Here is a 16,571-nt window from a genome sequence, read left to right as displayed (position 1 = left end):
GGATCTACTTCTTCCTTCTTTGCAAAAACCAAAACCCAAAACTCCAACCCCCCCCCAAAAGAGAACCCAAATAAGAACCAGGCGCAAAAAGGCACACGGTTAGCATGAAAGAACAAGGGTCCTCTGAGCATATCCCGAGCCCAGGGATTAATTGTTTTCCAATATACGAGAACCGAGCCGGTGCGTTTGGCGCCCTTCTCTTTCATTCCTGCAGCCCCACTGAACTGAGGAAATACGTTTCGCCGTTGCTCTCGCTAACTTGCAAATCTACCGGCAGATCCAGCGTGCTTCTGAGCCGAGCTGCCTTGGGCTCCTGCACGCCACCTACTTTCTTCTGGAGAAGATTGCTCCGCCTCCTCCTCCTCTCCATCTCCACCTCCACCACCACCACCTCCTCCTCCTCGGTCCCTTCCTCGATCCGCGCAGAAAAGACCATTTCCGTGACTCCCTCCCTCGTGCTCCCCCCCCCTTTGTGCGTGCGTGCGCTAGGACCCGTCGGGCCTCTCGGCGAGGCTCCGTCCGCCCGGGCCAGCTCTGCAGACTCCTCCTTATCTCCAGTGTCAAACTTGACATCAGCCTGCGAGCGGAGCATGGTAACTTCTCCTGCGATCGGAGCGCTCACATCAGTGGCATGCTTCAGGGAGATATGCAGCTCGCGCTGCCCTCTGCACCAGCAACATGGATTGTCACGGCGCCCTCCTCCTCCTCCTCCTGCAGCTGCTCTTCGGATCTGCTCTCCGCTGCTGGGCGGATCTGAACCTCCATCCCACCAACGAAGGTAAGCCGGGCAGGGCGCATCCTCGAGAGGAGCCGGGGGAGTGCCTGAACTTCCCTGGATCCCGTGGCTGGAAACCTGGTCCATGGCTCTCCTGGTCTTTTCCCCCAGGGCAGCAGGTTCACCTTAGGCATTTATTTATTTTCCACAGCCTTATATATGTTTGGGGATAGGACCCCCCAATATTGGAAGCCGCTCTCTGGATAAGGACGCCAGGGCGCATTGCTGGCCACGACGGACGCGCAGTGGCGAGGCAAAGTTAGAAGGGGCTGTCGCTGGCGGACGGTGGTTGGGGTGTATGAGATGGTGACACCTACCTCCCCGGGAGTGGCAGTGACCTGGCGCTAGGGTGAGACTGCAGGTGGAGGCAGGATCCTTGCATCTAGCAGCAGCTGTCAGCAGACTGGCGGCTTGATTGTCTGTCACAAAGTGGCGAAGGTCCTACTTGGGTCCGGTTTATGGTGAGCAGGGCGTGTGAGCCGGATTATTAGCATAAAAGGGATGCAGGAAAAAGTCGGACGGGGAAGCCCCCTGCGCTTGCCTGCCTTCACACCTTGTGCGGAGGGGGTGCTTTTTTGCATTGTTCTAACTGTTTTGTGGCTAAGACAGATGCGCATCCTCGAGGTGAAAGAAAAACCAGTATATATGGAAATGTACAGTACAGTATATCTATAAAGCACAACGCTTGTGAAGCCGTGTTGAATTTGCTTTGGCTTCTTATTTCTTATTCAGTAGCTGCCTTGATGGTTCCATGTGTATCAACTGATGCAAGCAAGTTAAGCAGTGCGATCTTGTGTTGTGTCTACTTGGAAGTAAGCTCCCTAGGATTTGCAGCCTTAGGGGCTCATTAACATATCTTATTGTGACACAGAATTGTGTGTGGGGGGGTTGATGGCGGCCCACATCCTTAAAATAAATGTTTTTTAATGAAATCTCCATTTTAAAGCCATGGGTTAATTGCATTTGTTTGCATCACAAACTTCAGGTATAATAAATTTCTAGCACTCCTGAAAGTCACCTGTGTTTCATAAGTAGCACCATGTACAAATATTTCTGGATAAACTTAAATCTTTTTCATGATAAAACATTTGTTGAGTCAGAAAACAAGACCATCAAATACCAGTAAAGTCAGACCACTGTGAACAGTCAACCTTTGATTCAAAAGTCTTCAAGTATATTTACTTCTATTTAAAATTAAAAAGTCCAAAGGATGAGAATAACTTCTAGTATGAAATAATTGTGCCAAATCTTGCACCTGCCTGGTTGATTTTATTTACTGAGCAATTTTCAATCATTTTGTTTAGCAAGCAAGAATATTTAATTCACTGAACAAATAATGCTGCTGGTATTTGTTTTGTTTTTTTACTGGCTATGGGAAATAGATTTAGAAGATGTAGCTGATTTTTACATCAAAGAAACGAAATGGTTCAATATATCCTGTTCTAAATGAAAAATAAATCACCTCCTTCACAAATGCATATACTGGGTTTGTTTTTTAAAAAAATAGTTGTTACATCATAGAATAGCAGAATAATTAGTAGAACATGTGTTACTGATAAGAAACTGTGGTATTAATCTTGTTGTTATACTCCTTTTTTGGCTAATAAAGCATGAGTATCAATGGAGGCCAGTTTGGAGTGGCGTGCAGCTCTCAGCAGTTGAACTCATTGATAATGTGCACAGTCCTGTTGTTATGCAGTCAATAGAGCAGTGAAGCTGCTAGGGCATTGGCTGGCAAAGTACACTGTGTATTAAGACTGCAGCTGAGGCACCAAGAGCTGTTATCTGAACGCTCATGTCTTACAATGTTATGTGTTATCTTCTATACATTTATTTGGAAGCCTATGCTGTGTGTAGAAGATGCTGTTTAAACACTTCATCACCCAAAGTGGTGCTTATTTTATTTATTTGGTTGTTTGTTTGTGTTTTTTAAAATCCTACAAATTTATTGCTGTATCATAATCTGGCTCACGCGCCCTGCTCATCACAAGCCGGACCCAAGTAGTTGCTTATATCTTTAATTTTTATTGTAAATCACTTACTGGTTTCAGCTAGCCAACTTTGAAGTAACACCGTTTTAGATTGATCAACAATTTAATTGTAATTGTAACTTTGTAATAAGAAACTGAAAAGGAAAAACTGGAAGGAGAAATAACAATGAATTGTGTTGCTGCTTGGACGTACAAAGTTTCCCTGAGCATTTCTGAAAACAAGATTGCTTTTAGGGAATGAACTTTTAAAGGCTACTTCTGTAAGTCTGAAATACTGTTCCATTTAAGAATTCAGTGTTTCAGAAAGTGTTCATTTCTGCCACACTTGAAAGGGATAGTTTAGAAACTACACTGAAGTTGCAGTCCTGTGCCCACTTACTTGGGAATAAACGCCATTGAACATAGTGGGGCTTACTTCTGAGCAATGTACAGGATTGCCCTGTTAATAACTAAGTTAACCCATCATATCCCTTCACCCACTGAAACCACATTGCAGAATCTTCAGAGAAATATGAAATGTATTCAATGAAGTTGTCTAAATTGTCAGAAGCAGTCCAAAGAGACACTGTTTGGAGTCTCTGATATGTTTTACTCCAGGCTTATATAGCACAAACAGAGCAAAGTTTTTTTTTTGTTTCTTTTAATGCGCTGGATAAAACATACTATGAATTCAGGAGTTTATTTCACCTCATGGAAAATAACAAAGGCATTTCTATAGCAGCAGGGATTTTGGTATGTTTTTGGCTTGCGTTTAGACTTTTAAAGTAATACTTTCAATTATATTATTTTTTTGGCCCATTTTACATGTTGCAATATTATACACAGGAAAAAGTTATTTGCCATTTTATATCTAGCATAAAAGGGCTAGTGTAGGTTGCATCTATAGCTTTGTGCTCACTCGGATTTACTGTATGCAGCGGGTCCCAGGCACTTGGTATGTCCTCACTGAAACGCCAATTAAGTAGAAAGGTGATAAATTAGGTAATTTTCTTCTAAGATATTTCTTTGAAAAATAACCCATTATAGAGTTGTATGTGTGTGTTTCTGGAGTGATGCACACCTTTACGAAATCTTGGTTGGATTAAAAAAAAAATCATATATATCATATACAATACATATAAAAATTTACACTCACACATATGAGAGCTGTAAAGTGTGAGCCATCTATTCGGTAACAGGAAAATGTCAGGAGGAATTAGCATCTGAATAATGAATGGATTTTGCTCCATGCTGAGATTTAAATAGGTTTTTTTAATATGCCCTGAAATCTCAGCCTGAAAGTGTGCTCTTAGAATTTTCATAAGGCACCACTTTATCTGTTTGAGGGAGAGATTTTAATTTTATTTTTTAACAAAAGACTCCACTTTCTTGTTGAAGGTGTTGGAACTTCTTCTGGAACTATTCTTGTAGAATCGAGAACCTACAGAGTGATATAATTCTGCAATTTAATAGTTTTTTTTTCTAATCCATTTCTGTAATGATACTATTTGCCCTAGGGTACCAGCAGCCTTAATTTAACTATTTTATAACCCACAACAGTTAACACTTGACCTAGGTCATTAACAGGATTATCAGCAAATTTGTTTAAGCTTTTACTGACAACCTGAATTGCTTCAATAATATTTTGACTGTCCAGACAGGAAACGTCTTTTAACCTCTCAAATCTCACATAAAGAATTTCTTATGAACACAACTACCCCAAAGACACCAAGATTGTACATCTGTTCATGGTTACCAATAGGCTCCATTTTGGTAAACAGCTAGAACTATTTCAGACTCTCTGTTTACAGTGTGTTGAGTTTTTCCTTAAATGCCTTCGCCATTTCTTTTTACCGTATCAGAACATTTGTTCAGTGGTTAAACGACAACTTTTCCCCATAAACATTATCTTGGTGTTTATAAATAAGAATGTAGTTTTTAGTGATGTCAGCAGCTGCGGCATTTTCAAGTAGATGGCTCATAGAAATCCTGGTCTGCCTGTCTATCTTCCCCATATCTAAACCCAGAGGGTGATGGAAGACATCGTTCCCTGGTTTAAAGGGAGCCTTAATAAGTTATGTTCAGAATTCATGTTTTAGGTTCTGTTTTGTATATGTTCCAATATGTTTTTTTAAACAAACCAACAAACCAGATTGTCATGGCAAAGGGATTTTAACAGAACACTTTATCTTAGAACGAAACAGTTTTCAATAAATGTGATATATTTATTTAAGGTACAGTCCTCTTGGAAGTTTTTCAGCATAAGCCTCATGGAAGTGAATGGGAGCAACACAAGTGTTCATTAATGATCTTACAAGCTTGTTAGCGTTCAGATCAGTGTCCATTCATTTCAAGGGGACTTTGCACAAGGGATTTTGCCAGTAGATTGTTTGTCCTTACACTTCTATCTCACAAGATGCTTCAGGCTTGGTGCTGGGTCAAAGATAATTTTTAAAAAGCAGAGAAGATAAAGCTTTAAAAAAATCACATAAATAACAGGCCAAATATCCATGAGGGCTCAGCATGATTAAAATTCCAACTGGAGCGCCATCTACTCACTCGCCCCCCAAGACCCGTTGACGCCAGTTTAACCCCAGCTATTAAATTCTCCAGAATAAAAGGGGCTTACGATGACTCGAGGAGAAGTTAGGTGTGGTGACATGGCAAAACCTGACTTACACAATTCCTGGTGTGTTTTGAGTTTAGCTACCTCACTTTTAAGAACAGGGATTCCAAGTGTCTGTGTGAGCAACAATTGCTTTAAAATAAAAATAAATTATCAGAATCTTAAGGTGGAATTGAAAGGGAAATAAAGATGAGGTTTAAAGGGCTGTTTTTCGTGCAGCTGCCTTATCATACAGAGCTGCTCTGTTTTAACCCCTGTTTATGTAGTCAAAACAAGTAAATGCTCTATAATGTGCATCATGGCATTTTTAAAACTCCATGTTCGTAGAACTAAAATGCTGTACAGAGTCTTTTTTCTGATTGCAAGACTTCACTGATACATTTTAATGATCTACATTTTTATTTTATTTTTTTGGTCATTTGGAGTTTAATATTTTCCAACCTAAGGCTGATTCATTGACTTAATTTTACAATCCTGCAGAATGACATTTTTAAAAGTTTGGAACATATGTTAAATATTAAAGAAACCAAAACGTAATATTCTGATGATAACTTTGTTTCAGGCCGATTGCAGTGTGTTTCTATTCAGGGAGAAAAGATAATGAGAGAATCGAGGGTGCATGTTTCAACTTTTCAAGTATGCAACTTCAGAAACTGATCAGTTTTTAATGATAGGAAGCTTCCTCTTCTACACACACACACAAAGGAAAATTAAAAACACATGCAAAAAGTAGGCTGCCATTTGAACAAACAAAAAAAAAACCCTACGACTGGCAAAACTGAATGTTATATTTGCACTTGTATTTGACATAAATGTTGGGATTTTTTAAAAAATGTTCTCCCAGGATAATACAGTGTGGGGAGAATATTGCTTCTGTCTTGCATACTTGCTTCCAACCCTGCAACTTTTCTTCATGGAAAATTGCATAAACATTCTTGTTTGGTGTAATCGTCCTTGGATGAAAGGTTTAGCAGTTCAGATGCAGGTGTTTTTCCTTCATTTTTCTGTCAGCAGTCTGGACTCGATCACCAGCGAGGGTCACTGCAGAGCTGTTAGCAAATGTAAGAGGCAAGGCAGGCAAAGTTTCAAAAAGTTCAGACTCCTGTTCACCAGCTAGGCACTCCTTAGGTTCCGCAGCTTGACGGTGTATTTATAGAACAGCCCGTCCTTTGATTTTGTTTAGTTTTTTCACTTGTTTATAATAAGAGGGGGGAGGGGGGAGAGAGAGAGAGTTGAGCAAGTCGGTAACAAAAGCATTTTAATAGAAAGTTCTAAAATTCCAGAGTACTTGGTCTGTTCAATTAAAAAACTCTAAAACACGGTACAATTTTTTAATATATATAACACGTATATAGAGTACATTCATTTATATATAATCTCTCCACAATATGTTCTGCTGTAATTAATGGGGCTTACTACCAGGAAAACTACCGGTAGGTAAGGAATTGCAGTCTTGCTTCCCTTTTTCTGTCATTTGAGATTTAGACCACACTATTACACTAAAACTTTATACTCTAGTGTAGTCCCATTCACAGTAATGCTGATCTAGAGTTGATTTACCACTGAAGTAATGGGACTGACTTTTTAAAGCACAGTCCTAACCATGTCTACTTGGAAGTAAGTGCTATTGAATTCAGTGGAGTTTACTTCTGGCTGAGTAGGGTTAGGACTGTAGATTTCGTAAATGTGTTAAAATTAGGGTGTTGGTGTACAAGATGCATTATTTATTATTATTATTATTATTATTTATTATTATTATTATTATTATATTTTTGTGGCAGGGGTTGCAAGGTGCTGCAAGATTTTGTGTGTTGTTTTAGCACATGCCCTGATCCAAAGCATCTTTTTAGCTCCAAGTATCATTGTTATATCGTACCTTTTATAAGTGCGGACTTATTTTCATGGGAAGTTTTCATAGATTGCTTATAGCTGAAATTTATAATTGCCAGGTTCTGTGATGAAAACGTGCTTGAAACAGATATCATGACATTGCAGGGTAGAAAATGCTCCACTGAAAAGGAGACCTAAACTATTTCCTTTGTTATACTTAAGTAGAAACTTTATAAAGGTATTACACAAGAGGGGTGGGACGAATAATAATTCTGTTACATGAATATGTACAGAATTCAATGGAGAGCACATTTATTTATTTGCATTACGTAATAAGTTCTAAATCGGAAACAATTCGGTTAGCATTAATTTATTTCTGTAGTTTTGGAATGGGAGAGATTTTAGCGCATGCTTAACTGTCCCACTTAAATCAGGGTTCCTTTAAAACTGCCATACTTTGGCCAGACAAACTCCCCATTCTGCTTCCCAAATATTAAGTTGTAAAGATGTGCATAGAGTAAAATGAAAAAGACCATAAGTATGAATATATGAGTAGATTTTAATGTGGCCCTGGGTTAATTAAAGACTGATAGCCCTGAAATCCTATTGACTGAAATCCGCAAGCATTTAGGAGTTCTTGTATTTCAGATTGCTTGTGAAATTGGCCAGTTGTGGATTGGGTGGTTAAAAGAAATTAAGATATAGAAATAAAGATAATCGTGCCTGAAAGGAATCGTTGAGAGAGTGACAAAAGAAGAAAGGCCTAGCTTGCCAGGCCCTTGCTTAGGATTAATGAAAGCACACCAAATTAATTGTTTAACATGGGGAGACATTATTCAGGCTGCTTCACTATAAGGGGAAACTTTTAGGCAACTTTTCTCTCTTTTTTTGTAAACTACTGTATATCCTGCTGTTATGGGCAGAGTGAGGAAGAAAATCCCATTAATCTGGTGGAAAAAAATATTGGGGAAAAGAATAAAAGTACGCCACACAAACAGCGATGGAGATATACAAGTAGTTCAACCGTGGAATAAAGGGGTTTTACAGAATAAGGTTCTACGTATTTGGTTCACTCAAATATTCTAAGTAATTTATTGGTTTAGATTTTAAAAATCAAGTTTTGAAAGTTTCTTATAACTGTATTTTTTGTGGGGGGAGGTGGGTTCTGTTTTAAGATATGAACTTGTATAATTTTTTAAAAAATGTTATTCAATTAGCTTTAGCGGAAGTGAGGTAATTCCGCCCTCCCCTGTAGTTAGTTAAGTGTGTGTGTGTGTGTGTGTGTGTGTGTGTGTGTGTGCCTGTGTGTGCCTGCACTTCCCGTAATATTCTAAGGAACCAAAAATGTAGAGTCCTACAATAATTATTTTTTTTGAAAGTCTTAAAGGCCTTTGTACTTTTCAGTCTTTGCAATCGTAGGCTTTGCAGCTGTGAGCCATGACACACAGAGGTAAAAAGAGTTTTGCCACCCCATCTAAATAATAATATTTATTTAATACTGCAGCTATGACATCTCTGCATTTTTAATAGTTTCATAGAAACATTTTTTGGCAATTGAAGCCAGGATCGTACCCTGTGCTCGTAGTTCCCCAATAAAATAAAGGAAATTTTGGGTGTCTAAACTGAAGTGTTAGATGAAATAATATTTTGAGGACATTGTGGAAAAGATAAATATGTGGAGTTACGATCTCCACAGCAGCTCCCCCCTTCTTTTCAGACTATCTTCAAGTTGACAACTCCATGTACATCTTCACTTCCTCTCTCTTGAGTTTTTCTTTCAGCTTAGTTTTCTCAGGCCTTACTTTTCAGTATATTTTTGGTGTGAGCTGAGCTGCAGCAGGGTTTTGCATAAATGTTTTCTATCATTCAAAAAACAAAATATTCAACCATGGTTTGGTTTTGTGCTTCCTGGTTTTATACTAAATTCACTGCAATCTTCTTCATACGCTGTCTTGCCACTTTTATTTCACAAGCATTTTGTTTAAAAACAATATTTTGCATTTATAGATCTTTGTAATCTTCCTCCTCTGTTCCAAGCATATTAAAAAGTAAAATCTTCCCTTTTAATTTGGACCATAAGCGCTTTCAGACCTATTTTTCCCCACGTAGTGAAACATTAAAAACTTTCTGCCCTTTAGCTTATTCGTATATTTAAGATTTAGCTACCATTGCAGCTTTTGCCTCTATCCTATTTTTTTTTTTAAAAAAAACAATCCCATCTACATATTAATGTATGGAATCTGTGGTGGAATTGTTGTTTTTGAGAGCACTGTGTAGGCAACATTTGCTTTTAATTTTTGTTTGTTCTTATTTGGGTGTGCAGTGAGCAGACCCGCTGGAACCAATGGCTAGCTTGAGTTCCATTGATTTCAGTGGGTCTACTCTAAACAGGAGTAAGGCCTGAGCCAACTGCCTGCGTATGTGCTTTACCCTTCAGCCTTTGTGTGGCTTGCTCTGGCGGACTATTGCATATGAACCCAAATGATAATGCTTCCCACTCTCGTTTGCATGCTGTGCGCCCCTCCTTTGACTGCTGGAAATCAGCAGTGTGGATTGCGCCGCCCTCCTTGTTCCCACGCCAGCCCCTGTCCACTGGGCGCCTACGCTGGCTGAAACATTCCACAGGTGATAGGATTGGACGTGCTGAAGGACGCGTCCAGCCAGAACCACCCGCAAGTGTTTCATGAACTACATGGGTGAAAGACTCAGTCAGGAAACAGCCACCTTGGGACACCAGAGTTTCCTTTAGGGTGTTATTGACTTAGGGAGGAAATGAAATAGGGCAGAGAACACCTGCTCACCATTGGAGGGAAACCAACGAATTTGCAGTGGGATCTATTGCTCACACACTGTTTTTTGGATTCTCAGGGAGTGGAGGAGGCATGTTCTGAAGTATGATGAATCCGTCTTGGGACAACAAGGGGCTGGAGGCGATGGATGATTTGCAGAGCCGTGGCGAACTGGGCGGGGAAGCCTGCAATAGCCAACATTAATGTTTATCTTATCGTACTTGGTCTGTTTCACATGAGGAGACTGACAGAGAATGTGTATAAAATTTTGCTTGGAAAGGCAGAAAATTAAACTGGGGCAAATCAGTTTCTTTTCTTTCTTTCTTTTTTTTTTAAATTGCGAACAGCAAAGCACACATGTTCTGAATTAATTACCTCCATAAATTCAGTCCAACAATAAAATAGCTTCTTGGTGACATCAGCAAGTTGGAAAATAAAACCGGATTTAGGATTAGCATCCTGTTTTCCTCAACATGACACTTAATGGAAATTTCTGATTCTATCAACATATTGCTTCCTCTCCCTGTGTTCACACTGAAATATTTAGCCACTTGTCCTTTTAATTAGTTATGCATGAATTAATGCTTTGAGGCCAAGCAGAAATGTTCTTTTTATTTGTTTATCTATTAATCCAGTTTTGAGTCACATGTTGGACGAGGCCTAAAATTGGTAGCTTGTGGTCTTGAGCTAGGATAACTTTTCACAGTTATATGTGATTGGCATAAAATAATATTAAAAGCTTGATATTATGCACCATCTGTATTGTCTCCAGAGTAGAATCCTCTGGGTACTATGGGTCTACTCCCGAGTAGGTGGTTTGCAAAGACCAGTGCAAGGCTTTGTGCAGAAGTTAAACTTGCATTAAAAACTTTCATCCCCCTGCAATGCGTCATCTCTTGTTACTGGACATTATGAGTCACTACAGTGTCATTTGATTATTAGACCATAAGCAGTTACTAAAGTGATTGGATTTTTTTTTAAAGGGTGTTTGGAACTGATGTCATCGAAACAATTTCTAGAGGAGTATTCGCATTCATCTGTTGTAGCAAGACAGAGTCTTGTGGCACCTTAAAAGAAGGAACAGATTTATTATGGGTTAAGCTTTTCTGGACCAGAGTCCACTCCATTGGATGAAGAAAGCTTCCTATGGGCATCTAGAAATTTAAGACTGCCATGTTCAGCAATGGAGCTTTAAGAAGACCAGCCACCCCCCCCCCAACTTCTTAGGCTTCCATTCTCTCCCTCCATTGCTTTGGCATTATTAAGTATCCATTCCTGGGATAGGGAATCCCTGGCCCTCCAGATGTTTTTAGATTCCTGCTCCTATGAGCCCAGCTAGCATGCTCAGTGATCAGGGATGATGGGAGTTTTAGTTCAACCACATCCGTGACCTATTCCATCACCCTGTGGAAGCCCTAAGTCAGAGGTTTTCAACCTTTTTGGGTCCACGGCTCCCTTGACAAACTTCATTCTTTCTGCAGAACCCCAGTGGGGCTCAGGAGCCCAGTTATGTCAACCTTTGCCTACAGAGATGGCAGCCCCTCACTGATTTTTGAACACTCTCCCTAGTAGAGAGTTCCCTCAGGCTCCTCCCCTCTCCCCTCTCCTTGGGAGTCCTCCGGTTAGCCACTGCCCCTGGTCTCTGAGCTGGCCCCCCCACCCGCAAAGAGAGATGCCTCCTGACACTGCCCCAATGGGGCCTGGGAAGCACCCCCTGGCCAGCTCCAGAGCCACCATTCACCTGGGGAACTTGTAGCCAGGGCTGCTGCAACAAACAAGCACACAAGCCTTTGGGAGCCAGAGACACGAGAGGACATCAGAGGAGGGAGGGAAGGAAAGAGGCCAGTGTTGCCCATGGCACCCCTGACCATCATATAAGGCACCCCAGGGTTAGAAACCACTGCCCTAAGCTATGAGAACTCGGCCCCCAAATGGCAACTGTATAAGTAGTCCACATTGGATATGCTCAGTGTTCAGAACTTGAGATCAATATCTTGCAGAAAGAATGCTTGATCAGAGAACGTCTCGTGAATGTAGCCCCATTCTAAGAATTCTGGGGTTCACTTCTTATGTCCTGAAAAAGGATTGCATGGAGGAGGACTCTGCCCTGTGAACTGTAGGATCGGATGCAAATTGCACTCATGTTTCCGGTGCAGTTGCCTTCCTCAGGATAGTAATGCTGGCAATTAAATACCCTGGGGGAGTGGGGGGGAGATAAGGGAATCTGAACTGGCAGAAAACAGGAGAGCATCTTGTACTACTATTTGAACTGCTAGACTACATTTAACAGGACAGTGTAGTTCTGCAATGAAGTCAGAGGCGATCAAGTACAAAAGTTAAAACAAAAAACAAAAAACAAAAACAACAACTAATGTTTCTTCCAGGAGCCATTGAGTGTCCCAGACTGCAACCCTATACTGTACTCTGTTTCCTAGAAGTAAGTCCCAAGGTATTCAATGGGGCTTACTTATGAGTAATTATGTAGAATTCCCCTGTTAACTACTTTTGAAGCTAGGGTAGCTAAAACCATTCATTTGGAAGGTTTGTTGCTTCAGATTCATGTCTATGAAGTTAACTGGGTATTGAAAGAAGAATCATCAATTTGTGGTGTCTGACTGAATAGCCTTTAAATTTGCATATACAGTACCTTATATGTATACATGATAGACATTTTACAAGTCAGAAAGTTGTTAAATTTTAAGCCACATTGTACCCTACAAGTTTTTTGCAACCATACACCAGATCGGTAAATAAATAACCTCAAAAACTATCTCATGAAAACATTTAAACTGAGTCTTTTCTTACAAGGGAAAAATTGATGTGTTTATTTTGAATGTAAGTAGTTAACATTGACATGTTTCTTTTCACAGCAGATAAGCTGTGATTACATCTGAATTTGGAAATCCTGCCATTTTGCTGCTCATGTGTGTAAACCATTTGTGGGAGCAGTTATTTTATTTTATTTTATTTAGCTGCTGGCGTATCTGATCATGAGACACAAGAAGGGAGCACAGGCCCTTTGTGATATATCTATTACTGGGCTGTACCATTAGATGAAATGCTTTTCAGTGCCCCTCTAATTAAAATTCTGCAAGCTATGTACAAAATGGGGTTGTGTGTGTGTGTGTGTGTGATTTTGACTGATTTTTTTTAAAAAATATGCCTAATTTGTACCCAGAGTAGATAGACCCTTTGAAATTAATTTACCATGTACATTGGTTTTGCTTGGTTTACACTGCATATGCCTATCACTGGACACACCTCTTGAGTGTTTTATAAAGAATTTAATCCCCCACCTGAAATCATACAGTACATGAGAGGTAACATGAAGTGGGACTTTTAAAGAATAATTGCGGTCATCAATGAAATCCAGCTTAATTCAGAAGCTTCATAAGCCACATATTTGGTGATGAGAATTCATGATGGCACTGGTAGAGGATTTGACAAAGCATTTATATAATTCATTTAGCTTTGGCAATTTGGCATGGCTGTTATTGTTATTAAAGCGTATTGATACCAACACAGAACATTTGAGATTGGATGGCTGGAAATGTCTGTATAGATACAAAAATACATTTCCTAAAAAGAAAGCAGTAATACTGGGTTCTGGTGTGTAAAGTTGCCTTTAGATGCCTCACTTCTGCTACTTAGGCTGGTTGGAAAAAAATGCACCTATCTACTTTACTGAAGTCTCTGGCATGAAATGCATTCCCGCTTGACTTGCTTTGGGGTTGAGGCTGGCCTTGGGATTGAACTGTTAGTTGTGGCTAGGCAAATGTTCACCTCCCCCCTCCATTAATTAAAGTGTTTGAAAGCAGTGCTGGATTTCTGGATTTCAGGTTTGCCAAGAAATTATCCTGACTTTGATTAAGCAGAGCCATGAAAATATTTTCTCATAAATGGGAGAAGAGGGGGGGGGAGCAGAGTGGGAGAGCAGGTGAAGTGTTGAAATAAAGGCAACAGGTGTGGTGGGGAAAAATTCGCTGAAACTCTTCATTCTTTCTGCAGTTAGTGTTCCAGCGGATTCTGCTGTTCCAGCAGCTGGTGCCTTATATCTTAGCGAGGAAGGAGATTGCTCCTATCTAGCTGTTTGGAAATAAGATTGCGCAGTTTGGTGGAGAAGGATTTCGTGCTTTGCTGAACTGAGAGCACCCAGATCCAGCCATGTGGTGCCAAGGTCTAAATACAGAAGGGATTTCTTTTCCCTTAACATCTCAATCTAGGCATTCTATGTTCTGTTACTAGAAAATGTGGCTACTCCCCCCCCCCTCTTTTACTTTGCTACGGTCACTTTTTTTTTTTAAAGGAGCACCTCGCCCTTGGAGTGCCTGAATTAAGGAACATCTGTTAACGCTATAGAGACTTAGAAGGAAAAGACACTCATGTTTAATGGGACTGGGGTGTTCCTGAGTAAGAGGTGGCTCTTAGGGAAAAAGGACCATCTGGCAACACTATTGCGAGGCAATGCAACATTGGTAGTGAAAAATGATGACTTGCTTACATTTCCGACATGCTTATCTCATTTTGTGTGAGCCACTGCTGCAGCAGGACTTTTTGGCTTTGTTGTGGTGTACTCAAATTCTCAATGATGTCCGCCCAGTTTTGCAAGGCTATATTAGTGTATGGAGAGTTCACTGTCCAGGTTATATCCACCAGTTGCGTCTCCTGAGGAGAAAGGCAATGGGTTCATTGAGTTAAAGCTGTTCCTCCTGCGCGAGAAGATGAAGGGAGGAGGCCTTGGAACAGTATCAGCCTCTAACAGATGCAGGTCAGCTATTTTCATAGGCAATGGCACACTAATGCACTGCAGTAAGTTTGAACTGTTCTCCTTGTGGATTTGATGTTAGCCTGCAGGATAGTTCATTAAAAGGAACAACAGCTGATATAGGACGCTGGTAGGCATGTGCTTTCTGGATCAGGGAACGAGGCATGGCAAGTGAGTTTTAAAGATGCCCAAAAGGAAGACAAGAAGTGTATGGGTTAACCCTTTTGCAAATATGTGCAACTTGTTATGCTAATTGACTGTCATCTTTTCCTCTGATCAATAGGCAGTTAATAATTAATAGATATTAGGGCTCATGAATAAAATAAAATAGAATCATTTAAGTTGAAGGGACCACGAGGGTCATCTAGTCCAACCCCCGCCATGCAGGAATATTTTGCCCCACATAGGTCTCCAAAGCTGTAACCCTGAGATTAAGAGTCTCGTGCTCTACCAACTGATACTAACATAAACCAGCAACAGGGTCAGTAAATAAAAATAATAATTGTCACCAAAGTAACAGATCAGAGTGGCATGTGTGAAGCAAAGTCAGTTTTGCACAACATGTTGACATTGCATGCAGTGAAAGGCATTTCTGTAAAACAAAATGTATCAGTTTAATCAGGTCCTTGCAATTCCCTGATGGTGGCTTTGGATTTGAACACAAATTATAGCTAAGTTCATAAGTACTTCTTAACTTTGTTGTATAATGAACTTAGACTGTGTTCACACTAAATTTACTGTGTACTCGGTGCATCTCCTGTACTGGGCTTTTAATCCATGTTCACATGGTGTTATCCAAATTGCATAGGTATCCTGTACTTAAAATTAAATATCATTGTTTGTGTGTTGTTTTTCAAACTAGCTTCACACTGATTGGAAGTCCTTAAACCAGGCATCCCCAAACTTTGGCCCTCCAGATGTTTTGGTCTACAACTCCCATGATCCCTAGCTAACAGGACCAGTGGTTGGGGAAGATGGGAACTGTAGTCCAAAACATCTGGAGGGCCAAAGTTTGGGGATGCCTGCCTTAAACCATTCCTAATTCATCTCCAGCCAAAGTGTGAATACCTTTGTGCAGGGTTAAAGACATCCCTGCCCATCAATGTCCCTTGGCAGAAATGAATCTGACTCTCCTGAAGCCATGCTGATGTGAACAACTAGAATGGGGCTGAGAGCTGTGAAATGCACCGAAAAAGCAGCAACTTCACTGTGCTCTAATGTGGTAATGTGAACACTCCCTTATCAGATTACTTGGTTTCTTTTGGGTATGTGTGTGCCCCATCACATCTTATGTCCTCTGCAAGAGGCCATTTAAAAGGCTCCTGAATTAAAACTATTTTCCATTTGCATTCTTACATATCCCAAGCAATAAGGAATATGTGGCGAGAATGAAGAGAGGAATAATTTGCTTTTGCTTGTGTAGCTGTTGCTAGGATTGTGCATGATCTGTGTCACTGAGACACACTGGATAGAATTGATGCATTTTGGTAATAGGCTTCTTCAGAGCTTTTCCTTGCAGTCACTGCTGAAGAGGCAAGCCATTTCTCATTTTAGTTAAAATTGTTGCATTTGGGCTCAATGCCTGGGTTTCCGCAGGGTTGCTTCCTTATATTCAGAGAGGCTATGTAGCTCTCATTGCAAATTAGTTTCGTTCCAAGCTATGAAGGAAGTAAACAGTTTTATTGTGGCATCGTTGTCTGATTTATGCATTTTCAGTGAAATCAAATAGGATTCATCCCTCCCTCCACCCCGCTCATTTAAGACAAGCAGGCGAGAAGCATCTCAGTGCCATCAAAGTACTTCATGTTCCCAGAAT

The 16,571-nt window shown here is 40.4% G+C and overlaps 1 protein-coding gene across 2 annotated transcripts in view; it reads left to right on the top strand.

Moving 5' to 3' along the window:
* The first annotated feature begins 420 nt into the window (after window positions 1–420).
* The window catches only part of EPHA3 (EPH receptor A3), a 214,899-nt gene continuing 198,748 nt past the window's right edge, over window positions 421–16,571 (top strand). The window contains exon 1 of one of the 2 annotated variants that reach the window (XM_035116806.3): window positions 421–778. In XM_035116806.3, the coding sequence (XP_034972697.2) occupies window positions 679–778 (100 nt within the window). In that variant the 5' untranslated portion in view covers window positions 421–678. The remainder of the gene's footprint in view (window positions 779–16,571) is intronic. The other variant, XM_035116807.3, reaches the window with a different exon arrangement.

Source organism: Zootoca vivipara, chromosome 4 (assembly GCF_965207765.1).
Source record: "Zootoca vivipara chromosome 4, rZooViv2.hap1.1, whole genome shotgun sequence".
NCBI lineage: Eukaryota > Metazoa > Chordata > Lepidosauria > Squamata > Lacertidae > Zootoca > Zootoca vivipara.
The sequence above is the reverse complement of the archived record's forward strand: the minus strand, read 5'-3'. Positions and strand labels throughout refer to the sequence as shown.